This window comes from Aquarana catesbeiana, linkage group LG10 (assembly GCF_042186555.1).
Source record: "Aquarana catesbeiana isolate 2022-GZ linkage group LG10, ASM4218655v1, whole genome shotgun sequence".
NCBI lineage: Eukaryota > Metazoa > Chordata > Amphibia > Anura > Ranidae > Aquarana > Aquarana catesbeiana.
The window spans coordinates 59944571-59959052 of NC_133333.1; the positions used below are offsets into that span (position 1 = coordinate 59944571).

The window sequence follows — 14482 nt, forward strand, 5'->3', positions numbered from 1 at the left end:
CTGGTAGAGACATACCCCAAAAGACTTGCAGCTGTAATTGCAGCGAAAGGTGGTTTATTGACTCGGGGGGGGGGGGGGAGATACAAATGTACGCCACACTTTTCACATATTTATTTGTAAAAAAAAATTGAAAATCATCTATAATATTGCTTCCAATTAACAATTGTGCCACTTTGTGTTGGTCTATCACATAATATCCCAATAAAATACATTTACGTTTTTGGTTGTAACATAACAAAACGTGGAAAATTTCAAGGGGTATGGATCCTTTATTAAGGCACTGTAAATGCAACAGTTACTATAAAATGTGCAGAGAGTTCCATCACACTTCAATAAACACAGGATAAATAGCTGTGACAAAATCTACACAAATGTCCATGTTCAAAGAAAAACAAAACTTCCCAGATTCCTTGTACTATACTCTTACACCAATAGTGCCACCAGTGTGCACAGTTAGGTGCCTCTTCTGCTGACAAGATGGACCTCACTGCTAATAAAGGAGGTCAAAGTCATAAAAGTCACAAAAAAGATCTTGCAAAACTACTTTCACATTTATTAAGAATTTATTAATGAATTTAAAATAAACTCACAGGATAAAAGGACATTTAAAGGTGTCAAGCAAAAGCATAGACTAGCATATCATCAGTATCTGTACTGGCAAGATGGCGTCCAATCCCTGCCCAGCATGATGATGTCATGACTTACCCCCCCCGATGCATTGCGCCCCTCCAGGCTTTCTCAAAGGCTCCTTTGTGGTGATTGAACTGTTTGGTGGTAGCAGCTCTATATTTATATATATATATATTTTGTAACACGTTTTTTATCTTTTTATTTATTGTTTGATCTTTTGGTAGATTGTTCAATATATTAATAGTGCAGGATTATTTTTACACAATATTTCATCTGTGAGATTGCTGACTCCTGGGTTGCTCATTACTGTCTTTTGGTGGTATAGAAGCGCTAAACCTTGCAGTGATTAGTTGTAACATCATATGTAGTTGCAGTCCTGTAGGCTGCTCACCAACCACCATGATGTCCTGTTGGACCCTCGAAGAAGTTTACCAAAAAAATTTAAAAAAATGGGAGCGCCATTAAATATCCACCCAGTCCATCAAATATTTTATACTGCAAAAAAATACAACGCATTTCAGATGCCTAACACTCTCCTTCATCAGAGCTTGTACAACAATAACCACAGGGTGAGGGATACCATCCAGGACTGTAAGTTGGAACCCAAGTAGGCATTTACAGATGTTGCAAGTGCTTGGACAAAGACAAGCTGTTTTTTTTCCAAGAGCTTGCATGATCTGCACATGACTACTTGGGTTTAAACTTACAGGCAGTCAGGTCAGTGGCTTACGTATGCATGACTATATTAAAGGATCAGTCCACCCAACAGTGACCACTTTCGGTGGTCTTGGTCAGCCCCTGACTTCTCATATGTCCTGGACACTGTAAAAGTTAGATTTACACTTACATGATTCTTTATTTTGCTCCTGTCTAACATGATGTTTTGGGTGTTCCTGCTTCCAGCAAGGAGAGTCGGATCAGTTTGTAATGGCCACAGATATCCAATGCTTACCAAAATCAGAAACATTACTTTTGAGTGCATTTATTGCTAAGGATTTGACTTTGCTAAATTGGGAAGAACATTATCCTGTTGTCTAGAAGAGGGTTCTGCTTTAACTATTATCAGATTTGTCTCACCTGGTGTCAGTGGGGGTTACACTGTGTAACTTCACGTTGTCCTCTTTCACTTTCTTCTTTTTTACTATCTGTTGCTCAACGTCTGGATTCCACTCCTGCAGGGAAAAAAAGAAATTGTTCTTGTGATGGAAATATATATTTTATAATATTGTAGGTTGATATCCCCCCCCCCAGTCACACACAGACTGGTACTCTAAGGATTAGCTTTAGCTATGGCCCAAATGGCAGGCCTGATTCCTGGTCCACTATCCCTCTCCTTGTCTTCTAAGGATTATGGCACTGGCTTTTCTTTCTGGAAGGCTGCAGTCCTTACTTATCTGCCAACTTCTAATAAAGTTTTAATGTCTCAAGACAGCATTGAATGGTGTATTGCAAATGCTGTGTCATGCTGCAGGAGGGGAAATTTTCTATGGAAATCTATAATGACAGGTTTGGCAGGTCGGGCCTATGCCACTGTTCAAAATGGTGCCAGAAAATAGGCCAGATTTTGCAGGAAGGATGCACACTGATGATACAGGTGTGTGCTGGGTTTATGTTAGAGCCAGAGTTAGAAGTCACTGGCCCCACCCTCCCGAAGAGGTCAGTGTGTGAAGGGAGCTGTGAGGTGCACATTGCTCCATACTTTCCTGGTCAGGACAGACAAAGGCACAAGCCTGCGAAGATGTAGAAGCTGGGAGCTGCAGGAGAAACAGTCAAGCAGGACAAAGGTACAGTGTTTTGTGCACAAACACTGGGACTGTGTGTTTGATGGTCTGGAGGACCAAGGCAGGAGGCCTGAGCAGTGAAGCTGCAAAGAGAGCTACGAAGCTAAATTCTATGTTATGTTACATTGATGGTGATAACCCCTGCGTGGGAAATGATTCAAATGTGAACTTTTTGCTTTATTTTAAATAAAAGTGGGCAGAAAAAGCCCTAAAATGTTCTTCTGGCATGGAGTAAACTCACTATGTTTGGTGCTACCAATGAGGTACAAATTCTCCATCTTGTCACACTGGAAATTTTTTTTTTTTACTGGCTTCAATACTTTGAGTTTCAGACCCAGAATATGTATGGAGATCACAAGTTCTGACCTCACTGTTACATACTTGTTCCAAGTCTGTGACTCTTAAAGCTGAACCCGAGTCTAACCTTCAGTCTTCTGTTCCAATAGATTGATAGAGACAGGTAAAAACAATTAAGAACAATGTGAAATATTCAAATCTTTAATTGCAGATAAAACAATTATTGTCAGGAAGCAAAGTGTCAAAAAATGCATAGACCATACAGGCAGAGGGAAAGGACCGTGCGCGCCCTGTGAACACAGTAACTCACGACTTCTGTGGAGTCCTCCGCAGAGCCAGAAGGGACGGATGGCTGTCAAAAACCCTAGGGCTGTGGAGGAGGGATGGTGAGCCCAGTGTGTGCAGGCTGAGTTCCTCGGTCTCCAGCAGAACCAGATGGTGAAAGGCTGTTGTGGAGTCCTAGAGCTCACGAAGGAGGGGCTGTAATCCCAGGGAGATCACACTCCACTCCCGATGGTCGGGGAGGCAATGCAGGCTGGTCGGTCCTGGTCAGGCGATGGGAGGGGAAGGGGATTGTAGAGGGAAAGGCCGGAGCTCAGTCAACCTCGGACTACATGTTTCGAGGGTTAACCCCTTCTCAGGTCTTGTTATCTGAGCCGGCAAGAGCAGAGATTTTAATACAGATACTTTATACGTAATAAACATTACGGGATGTAATGCCAACAAAAATATACAGTAACTCAGAAAAAAGGAAAAAAAAGTGCATTTTATTCCATGACAGTGTGGATATCCAGCTCCTCCATTTAATCCGTGGGGAGAGAGTGATTTAAGTTTACAAATCCACATGGTCTCTCTTTTACATAGCAACATGAATTTATGGTTGTCTGTGAGGGACCCTTTAGGTATATGTTCAATGGCTAGTACTGTCATAGCTTTATAATTCTTCCCATGAAAGGGAGAAATGGCGCGGTATACTATCCTCATCTTCACCTTTTATGATGTACCTACGATGTTTGCCAACTCTGGTGCGCAACGTGCATACCGTTCGGCCCATGTAAAGTAAATTGCAGGGACTTTTTAGAATGTATATCACAAATTGGGTTGAACATGTGATAAATTGTGTTATGGAATATACATTCCCAGGAGGATAGCATACCGTGCCATGTCTTCCTCTTCGTGAGAAGAACTATAAAGCTATGACAGTACTAGCCATTCAACATATACCTAAAGGGTTCCTCACAGACAACGATAGATTCATGTTGCTATGTAAAAGAGAGACCATGTGGATTTATAAACTTAAATCACTCTCTCCCCACAGGTTGAACGAGGATCTGGATATCCACACTGTCATGGAAATACTGTATATTCTTGTCAGCATTATATCCCGTAATGTTTATTATGTATAATATCTTTTTTTTTCCCCAACTGCTTGTTGTACTATTGTACTGTTGCATTGTTGTAGTCTTCATGTCTGGACTTATTTGGTAACAGATGATTGAGTTATGTCTTTTATGGGTTTCAGACATTTTTTATTAATTTTCACACATTTTTGGTATATAACGTTTCATTTCATTTTATTATATTTTATTGCTGAATCCAATTGTACTCTCATTCCATTATGCACTAGCATTTCATAGTTTTTTTCTTCCAGTTAGTGCTAGATATGTTTTCTAATAGTTTTTTAGCACGCTTGTATGAAGGGTAATGTGTGCGGGACTATTTGGCTGCCCCACCCCCTAGTAGCTGTATTAAAATCCCTGCTCTTGCTGGTTTAGATGACGTGACCTGACAAAGGGGTTAATCCCCGAAACATGTAGTCTGAGGTTGATTAAACTCTGGCATTTCCCTGTTGAAAGGTGATTTTTAAACTCCCTTTCACAGCCCAGTCTAGACAACACTCTTAGAGACCTAAGCCACCAATGTAAAATGGAAAAAATACTGGTTTCTAAAAATTAAAGTACAAAAGATTTGTTTTGTCTTGGTCCATATGGTTGAACAACATTGTACACTACAGTAAGTCCCTTGCTTATGAACGGGTTTCGTCCAGGAGTTAGTTTTTAACTCCAACAAAGATAAGTGCTTGCAGACAATGGCTGCGAGCACTGATCAGTGTGTTCTGGTGGGGGGAGTCCCCCTGTCAGGACACAATAGCACAGAAGGAGAGATTTCTGCACCAACATTGCTTGTGTTGGTACAGCAATCTGTCAGCCCCAGCGGGCTGAACAAAAAAAACTGCTTTACACGATTGGACATGCAAACACATGTTCGCATCTTTGAAAGTTTGCAAGTTGAAAGTTTGTATGTAAGGGACTTACTGTATAAGAATGATATGTATTGATCTCTCCTTCTCTTACCGACTGGAAGTTCTTGTTACATTAGTTGAGTCCCTTGTTTGATTACCCTCCCCTCCCCCTCCCCTTCTATTCCCTACTCCCTTCTATCCAGCCTTGACCTCAGTCCCCCCCTTACACCCTTTTCCCACCTCTCTTCCTACACCTCCATGATGAAGTTATTTTATAATCAGCAACAATATTGTTTGTAAGTTGATCTTCAATATGGGTACACATGGCTCATTTATTTGTGTTAAGCAAGTGGGATGAATGAAAAAAATGAAAAATTAACAGACTCCTCCATCCACACATTTATACATTTTTATTAAACAGAGAGAGATACACACAGATTGAAATTTGGCCAGTTCTTGCTTAACTGGACGAATTTCAATCTGTGTACCCAGTTTTAGTCTACTTCTTTGACTTCACCTGCAGTTTATGAGACTGTTTTCCTCAACAGTGTTGCACCCACTACCTAAACTAATGTAATCTATATGACTTTATCTTTTTATATCCCTGTACTGTTTTAAAATGACAATAAAGAGTTAAGCCAGCCATAGACGGCTGGAATCTTGGTTGGTTTAGCAGGAACCGTCCGAGATTCGAACCATGTATTGGCAGGCTGAATATACCCAAGTTGATTGATCAGATTTTACATTTTACATGCAATTTTACATCATTTTTACATGTGATTATTGCTAGCAGCTGTTATAGCCTCTAGCAATAATAACTATGTTCTCCCGGCGGGGACAGCTTCCCCCACCCCCCGCCGGGAGAACACAATAGCTCTGCAGGAGTGATTCCTCTGTCAACACTGTCTGCGTGTTGATGAGGGATTCAAGCAAGTTTCTTTCCTGCAACCCGTGATTGCAGGAAAGAAATTCGCTCCAACTATGGCCAGCCTTATTGACAAAAAAGATCCAAGGGAGAGTGTGGGTATACCAAATTGTTTATACAATAATAGATTATTTAGAGTAATTAAATTAGATTAAATCAGTTTGCTGAACATCTGTTGTATTGCCGATTGAGTTTAGCACTGGGAAATTTTCCAAACAAGGATTGACTAAGGGAAAAGCTTCCCATTAGAAGTTTATATCAATTTTTATCTAATGCTAACCATAAAAAAGTAAGGGAACCCTACAATAAAAAGTAGTTTCCCCACTGTGATTAACTTGGAGAAGAAGATTCAAAAAGGTGTATAAGACAATCCTGGAAAGAGAAGAATTCTTGAAACTGGTAATTAGAGCTTTTATATTCACTGCAACAAATATATTACAAGTGAAAGAAGGACAGCGATAGTCGCTGTTTGAAGTGCTAAACGAAACCAGAATCATATGTTACATAGTTTGTGTAAACGACCTGGCTGAGCAGCACATAACATTAACCCCTGAAATAATTGTATTTTTACCCACCACTCAGAAAAGAGGTGGAAATTTTATAATCTTGGTAATCTTAACCATGCTTTAGGATTTGCTAAAAAAGATGGGTTTCTATAAATATACCACAATTTAACAATATTGCACAACAGATGTAAAGATTTTTATTACTGGAATTCTATAGGTTTTTGGAAGGTAATTTAATGAGGAAATGGTTTTAATGGTTGTTGAGCCAAATACAGTCCCAAATTTCCAGCATTCCATCTTATTGAATAAAATAGTTAATTTGCCTTGGTTCATTTTGTAAACAGAATCTTGTATAAAATGTAAAATGTTTTGAAATGATATGTTTATGAATAATTTCATTAAATTAAATTATAATAAATTAAAAAAAAAATCTGGGCTGTAGTTGGCATCTAAGTGCATTACACCTAGCTCTTACTCAAGTCAACCTGCTAGTGTAGTGACTGGAAAACAGCATGAAGGCCTAAACTTGGCTGGAACTGCAACAGGCAACATGCAAAATGCATTAAAACGTTCATCTCTGGAAGCTCTTAATATAATGATAAATATAATGTTTACCTCCTCTGCTCCCCTCTTTCACAAATTTGTCCTCTACTAAACTGTAAAGAGAGCTTTAAAATGAACATGAGTTTACTGTAAACATCACAATTTCTCCATGTACAGTAGAAGTTCAGTAGGCAAAGACTTAATGGGTGTTTGCATACCTCTTTTGACACCCCGAAAACTAATGAGCTTTTTTGTGAATGATTCAAATCTCTTCTATTTATACAAACTTAGGGCTGAAACCCTCGGACACTTTAATACTGTCAATGATTATGATGGGTGGCCTCACACAGTTATCATCATTACTTTATTATTTCTTAGTGAAAATCACTGAAACCTATATAGCAGCTCGTAGTAACTTCAATTTTTAGGGCAGCCTGAAATACATAGGGAAGCAGTAGCAGCAATATCTGTTTTCGCAGTAACTCAACAAAAAATTACCATTTAGCCCAATATCATAACAGCTCACCTCTATTTGAGGCCAATTCATTAACATCCCAGGACCATATCTATTCCTCCACCACTTCAAATCTTCTTGGTCGCTGACAGCCATAATGGCCTGGTTCAAGTCACTATAGACAGTCATAATGCTGAAAATACAACACAGTCAGTTACTATTTATGCCTATATCACGCATACTAGCTATTAAACAGATTCCACATTTTTAATCATTTCCATTGTCACATTAAAGCATATTTAAACCCAAAAGCTATATATATATATATATATATATATATATATATATATATATATATATATATATATATATATATATATATATATATATATATATATATATATACATATATATATACATATACATATACATATATATATATATATATACACACATACATATATATATATATATATATATATATATATATATATATATATATATATATATATATATATATATGTATATATATATATATATATATGTATATATATATACCTATATAGTCAAAAGTATTGGGACACCCGCCTTTACATGCACATGAACTTGTGAACTTTATTGGCATCCCAGTCCTAATCCATAGGGTTCAATATTGAGTTGGCCCACCCTTTTTAGCTAGAACAGATTCAACTCTTCTGGGAAGGCTGCCCACAAGGTTTAGGAGTGTGTCTATGGGAATGGTTTGACCATTCTTCAAGAAGCACATTTGTAAGGTCGGGCCAGTCAAGGTCCTCCACCCCAAACTCGCTCATTTATGTCTTTATTGACCTTGTTTGTGCACTGGTGAGCAGTCACGTTGGAACAGGAAGGGACCATCACCAAACTGTTCCCACAAAGTTGGGAGCATGAAATTGTTCAAAATATCTCGGTATGCTGATGCCTTAAGAGTTCCCTTCACTGGAACTAAGGGGCCTAGCCCAACACCTGAAAAACAACCCCACATCATAATCCCCCCTCCACCAAATGATTTGGACCAATGCACAAAGCAAGGTCCTTAAAGACATGGATGAGTGAGTTTGGGGGTGGAGGAACTTGATTGGCCTGCACAGAGTCCTGGCCTCGACCCGATAGAACACGTTTGGAATGAATTAGAGCGGAGACTGCGAGCCAGGCCTTCTTTTCCACATCAGTGCCTGACCTCACAAATGTGTGAGAAAGGTTCTCCCCCTAATGAGTAGATTGCATTCATATTTTTGTCTCCCATATGCATAATTTTAAATTTTTCTACATTAAACCTAATTTGCCATGTAGTTGTCCATCCCATTAATTTGTTAAAATCTTCTTGCAAGGTTTCCACATCCAGCGGGGAAATTATTGCACTGCTTAGCTTAGCATCATCCGCAAATACTGAGATTGAGCGGTTTATCCCATCCTGTAGTTTATGATTAAATTAAATAGGATTGGTCCCAGGACAAAACTCTGGGGGACCCCACTTTCCACACCGGACCATTCTGAGTACTCCCCATTTATCACTACCCTCTGAACTCGCCCCTGCAGCCTGTTTTCAATCCATGTCCTCACCCTTTGGTCCATACTGACAGACCTTAGTTTGTACAGTAAACGTTTATGGGGAACTGTATCAAATGCCTTTGCATTTGCAGATACATCATGTCTACAGGCCTTCCTATATCTAGATGGCTGCTCACCTCCTCATAGAAGGTTAATAGATTGGTTTGGCAAAATCGAGTCTTCATGAATCCATGCTGATTTCTGCTAATGATACAGTTTTCATTACTAAAATCTTGTATGTAATCCCTTATCATCCCCTCCAAGAGCTTACAAACTATTGACGTTAAGCTAGCTGGTCTGTAGTTCCCAGGGATATGAATTGGTCCTTTTTTAAATATTGGTGCTACATTGGCTTTTCTCCAATCAGCTGGTACCATTCCAGTCAGTAGACTGTTCGTAAAAATTAGGAACAATGGTTTGGCAATTACTTGACTGAGTTCCTTGACGACCCTCGGGTGCAGGCCATCTGTTCCCGGTGACTTATTAATGTTAAGTTTTTCAAGTCTATTCCTACTTCTATCCTCTGTTAGCCATGAGGGTGCTTCCTGTGATGTGTCATGAGGATAAACATTGCAGTTTTGGTTACTGAAGCCCCCCGTTTCCCTTGTGAAGACTGAGGAGAAAAATAAATTCAATACCTTCGCCATCTCTCCATCCTTTGTAACCAGATTCCCTTCATCATTCTTTATGGGGCCAATATGATCTGACCTCCCTCTTTTACTATTTATATACTCTCCTCCGCTATGTGCCTTTCGTGTTCTATCTTAGCTGCCCTGATTGCACCCTTACATTTCTTATTGCATACTATGTAAATTTGGAATGCTGATGATGACCCCTCAGCCTTGTATTTTTTGAAGGCCTTCTCCTTTGCTTTTCTATGCATTTTTACATTGGAGTTAAGCCACCCAGGGACTTTTTGTTAAGTTCTTTTAAATGTATTTCCCATTGGGATGCATTGGCTAATGCCCTTATTTAATATGCTCTTAAAGCATACCCATTTTTCCTCCGTGTTCTTTGTTCCTAAGATTTTATCCCAATTTATATCTTCTAGCAAGGTTCGTAGATTAGGGAAGTTGGCCCTTTGGAAAATCAGTGTCTTTGTTTTTCCCTTATGTTAACTATTTGTGTGATTTATACTGAAGCCAATTGACTTGTGATCGCTGTTTCCTAAACTGACCCATATTTCCATGTCCGTGATCAGGTCTGTATTGTTGGTTATCAGTAGATCTAGTAACTCTTTATTTCTAGTTGGTGCGTCTACCATCTGACCTATGAAATTGTCCTGCAAGACATTTAGGAACTAGCGAGCCTTAGATGAATGCGCGGTTCCTTTCACCCAGTCTATGTCTGGATAATTAAAATCCCCCATTATAATGACACTTCCCATTCTTGCCTCCTCCCTCTGGTTAGGGGGCCTATAGTAAACTCCCAGTATCTAAATCCGCCATCCCACATCTAAACTCTCCTCATACAATAGCAGCTCTAGTTCTCCCTTCTTGTCTGCCAGACTCCTGGCATTCGTGAACATGCCACGTAGTTTAGTCCGGATGCATACTATCTCCTTATTGGGTGTTCTGAGGTTGCAAATAGGACTTGTTACTGTACTTACCTCGGGTTTAGGTGCTTTAGTCAACCTACCACTAATGCCCCAATACCCTCTGAAATTTGTTCCGAGCTTTCTATCATCACCTCTGGACAATCCCCCCATTGCCTAGTTTAAAAGCCCCTCTAACTCTAAACCTTCCCCATTTAGGTGCAGTCCATCCCTGCTAAATACCTGGTAACTGACTAAGAAGTTGGCCCAGTTCTACAGGAACCAAACCCCTCCTTTCTACACCAGCTCCTCAGCCACTTGTTTACTTCCCTAATCTCCCACTGTCTTTCTGGTGTGGCTTGAGGTACCGGTAGTATTTCTGGGAATACTACCTTGGAGGTCCTTTTCCTCAATTTAGCTCCTAAGTCCCTAAAATCATTTAAGACACTCCATCTTCCTCTGACTTTGTCATTGGTGCCAACGTGTACCATGACAGCTGTATCTTTCCCAGCCCCTCCCAGTAATCTGTCCACCAGATCCATGATGTGCTGAACCCGAGCGCCTGGTAGACAACATACAGTTTGGTGCTTCAGGTATTTGTGACATTTTGCCCTCTCTTTTCTTCTAAGAATTGAGTCCCCTACCACCAAAATCTGTCTTTCCTTTCCCTTGGCTTAACCCCTGCCCTCATTGGAGGAGTTATTCCTCTGGCAGCCAGGGGCGTCACTCTGCTCCAGCAATGCTGGTCTTTGACTGGTTTCACCAATGTCACGCAACGGGCGTACTTATTGGGATGTGCCAGGCCAGGATCGGCCTCCCTGACTCTTTCCCCTCTACCCTTCCTGACTGTCGCCCATCTACTCTGCTCTGGTGCCTGCACCTCTTTGTCTCCACCGGCCTCTGTGCTGGCACCTGCCGACTCCTGCCGGGTACGATCCCAACTCTCCTTAAGTATGGAGAGTCTTCTCAGTGTTGACAGTTGCTCCCCTAGATTCAGAACCTGGGCTTCCAGGAAAAACAACGTGCTTACATTTTGCACAGCAGTATTCACCCTTGATTGAATGCTCAAGGAACGCATACATGCTGCAAGATGTACACAGAGTCGCATCTCCATACCCGCTGGACATTGTACCCACTAATTTAATGGGGATTGGGAATTATACTCTGTCCAATTTAACTAACAACTAGCTTCCTGACACTAATACCCAACAATACACAGGTACTCAACAATACAATACACAGGTACTCCCAGCACTAGGGCCCTCACAGCATTCAGGCACTCACAGCACACCTGCACTCACAGCACACGTGTACTCACAGCACTCGGGTACTCACAGTACACGTGCACTCACAGCACACGTGCACTCACAGCACTGGAGTACTCACAGCACATGTGCACTCACAGCACTCGGGCACTCACAGTACATGTGCACTCACAGCACTCGGGTACTCACAGCACACGTGCACTCACAGCACTCAGGTACTCACAGCACATGTGCACTCACAGCACCCGGGTACACACCCTCATTCCCTCGCACACCACGCTGTCCCGGCGTCTGACACCTGCACTTCCGTGCCAAAAACTCTGCAACAGCGCCACCTAGCTCTCTGCAACAGCACCACCTAAGCACTGCTTAAGCTGGCATCATTGGAAGACACTGGAAATGAATGCCTCCCCAGACTCATCACAGACCCACAGACCTGTCGAAAGAATGGGTTCCTGCTGGGAAGTCAAGTGCCTTTCTTCTTCTCTTTGATCTTGTTGTGCCCTCTTATGTGACATGATAAGCTCCCTTTTTGTGAAGAGGTCTGAAAAAAGTGTGCACAGGGAGGGGAAGAAGCAATGCTGCATGAAGTCCTCTACAATGCCTTCAGTGTTCCACAGTCTCCTCCACAACACCTATGCAGTACAACCAGGTAACTCCACATCTCAGCCCACTAGCCCAAAGCTTCTAGCACCCTTCAGAGCTCTCAGCCTCCTCAAGTGTTTCCTATTCCCCTCCAAAGCCCTGATATTTTTACTCCCCTTGACACCGGGGAATTTTTCTTTCCATTGATCATTAATCGATGGCAGGGCATTCTTTCTACCACTGGTCATTGATGCTGGGGCACCCTATCTTCCACTGACCACCGATGCTTGGAGATTCTGCGCTTCACTAACCACCAACGCTGGGTCTTCTTTACTCCTTTCATCATGGACATTGGGGTAATCTTCCTCCCACTGACAATGGGGCATTTTTACCTGCCAGTGACACAGGGGCATTATTTCTTCTTACTGAGCATCGACACCAGGACATTTTTTCCTCCCACTGACCACAAATACCTGGTAATTTTCTCTTTTCACTCACCATCAAAACTGGTAATTTTTTCCTCCCAGTGATGTTTTAGCATTTTTTTTTTTACTTATACTGATCTGGCTGCACTTTTTCCTCTCAGTAAGTAGTAACACGGGGACATTTATTCCTACCATTGACCATTGGTTGAAGAATATAGTGTCAGTATATGACACTGCTTATTACATAGTCAAACAATTATTAATATTGTAGATAGTTGCACAATGTCTGCTGTATGTTTATTTGGAAAATTTGCGGCTGCACAATATCTTAAGACCAGTAAAACAAGCCAATGTTTTGTGCAAGAGGCAATCCTAGCAGCAGGATATTGCTTTGACTACTTATATCTGTACCCCACTGAATAAGTCTTCACTAACATGTTCTTGGTTCTGTCAGTTCTGTCAGTAAATTATTGAGTCTTTGTGGAAATTTTCAAGTTGTGTTAGTTAACATGTTCTTGGTTCTGTCAGTACATCATTGAGTCTTTGTGGAATTTTTCAAGTTGTGTTAGTAGAGTACCATATAATCTATTTTTAGAGTAAATCCTCATTTGCACTTTGGTATTTGGGAGGTTTGGATCACTCCACTCTATCAGAGCACTTTTTGAAGCCTTGGGACTAATCTACTCCATCAGAGGTTCATGCTTTTTTGAGCATTTATAAGCCTCCTGAAGGCTCTTCTTTGATATTTCTTACAGTATTGCTATTCCCTATATGACGTGGTGGAGCTGTGATGTTTTATGGTGATCCGTGTGTGGTTCTTCTATGGTGGGTGACCTGTGCTGGGTTGCCACTGACTCTCGGACCTCTGAATTTAATATTGGATGGACACAGAATATATATAAATTGTCACTTATCTCCCCCTGTGGAAGATTACATGTAATTAAAACATGTTGGTGCTTAGTATCTACGATGATCCTTCATTGGGTATCCATCACATTCATCTTATATAACATTATGCTATTTCATCCACTTTGTACCTGTACTTACATGTTGATTAGTCAGTGGATCACTGATGTTTATATAGTTTTTTTCCATGTCATAATGGTTCATTTTGATGGATGGGTGTACCCATCAATGATCTACAGGGTTACAGTATAAAATTCAATATATTCTGTTTATAGTATTGTGAGATCATTAATGATCCATCTTTGACCCAACACTTCATAAAAAAGTCCTTTATATTTACTCTAAAAAAAGTTTATATTATTCCTTTGGGTGTGGCACACCAAGTTAAAACAGATTATGTAGTCATTCTGTTGGTACAGTACTAATTGTGTCTCTAGAAAGGTTCCTGGTTGTGTCATTATAGCACTGACTGTGTCTCTATGGACATGTTCCTGGTTATTTCAGTATGGTAATGATTACTTCTCTGCTGACATCTTTGTTCTTGTGTAAGTATGGTATTATGTCTCTGCAGATGTGTTTGTGCGTGTGTAAGCACTTGTATATCTGCAGACATGTTTGTGTAAGTAAAATACTTATGTTTCTGCAGTACAATATTTTCAATGCCTCCCTCATGTAATTGGTAACTGACTCATTCGCAAGTATTAATGAGGCCTTACTGGTTCTGACTGTGTCCATTTCATTTTGATTAAACTTCTGCAACTATGGCTTATAATGTTATCATTGTTACAATTTTGGAAGTCTTGATAAATTTGTTTTGGTG

At 40.5% G+C, this 14482-nt stretch overlaps 1 protein-coding gene across 2 annotated transcripts in view; it reads right to left on the reverse strand.

Annotated features, from left to right (window-relative positions):
• LOC141110716 (protein kinase C and casein kinase substrate in neurons protein 1-like) overlaps positions 1 to 14482 on the reverse strand; it is a 214292-nt gene that overhangs the window by 16629 nt on the left and 183181 nt on the right. For both annotated transcript variants that reach the window (XM_073602249.1, XM_073602250.1), the window contains exons 7-8: positions 7451 to 7571; positions 1708 to 1802 (exon numbers count right to left, since the gene is read on the reverse strand). In XM_073602249.1, coding sequence (XP_073458350.1) covers positions 1708 to 1802; positions 7451 to 7571 — 216 coding nt within the window. The remainder of the gene's footprint in view (positions 1 to 1707; positions 1803 to 7450; positions 7572 to 14482) is intronic.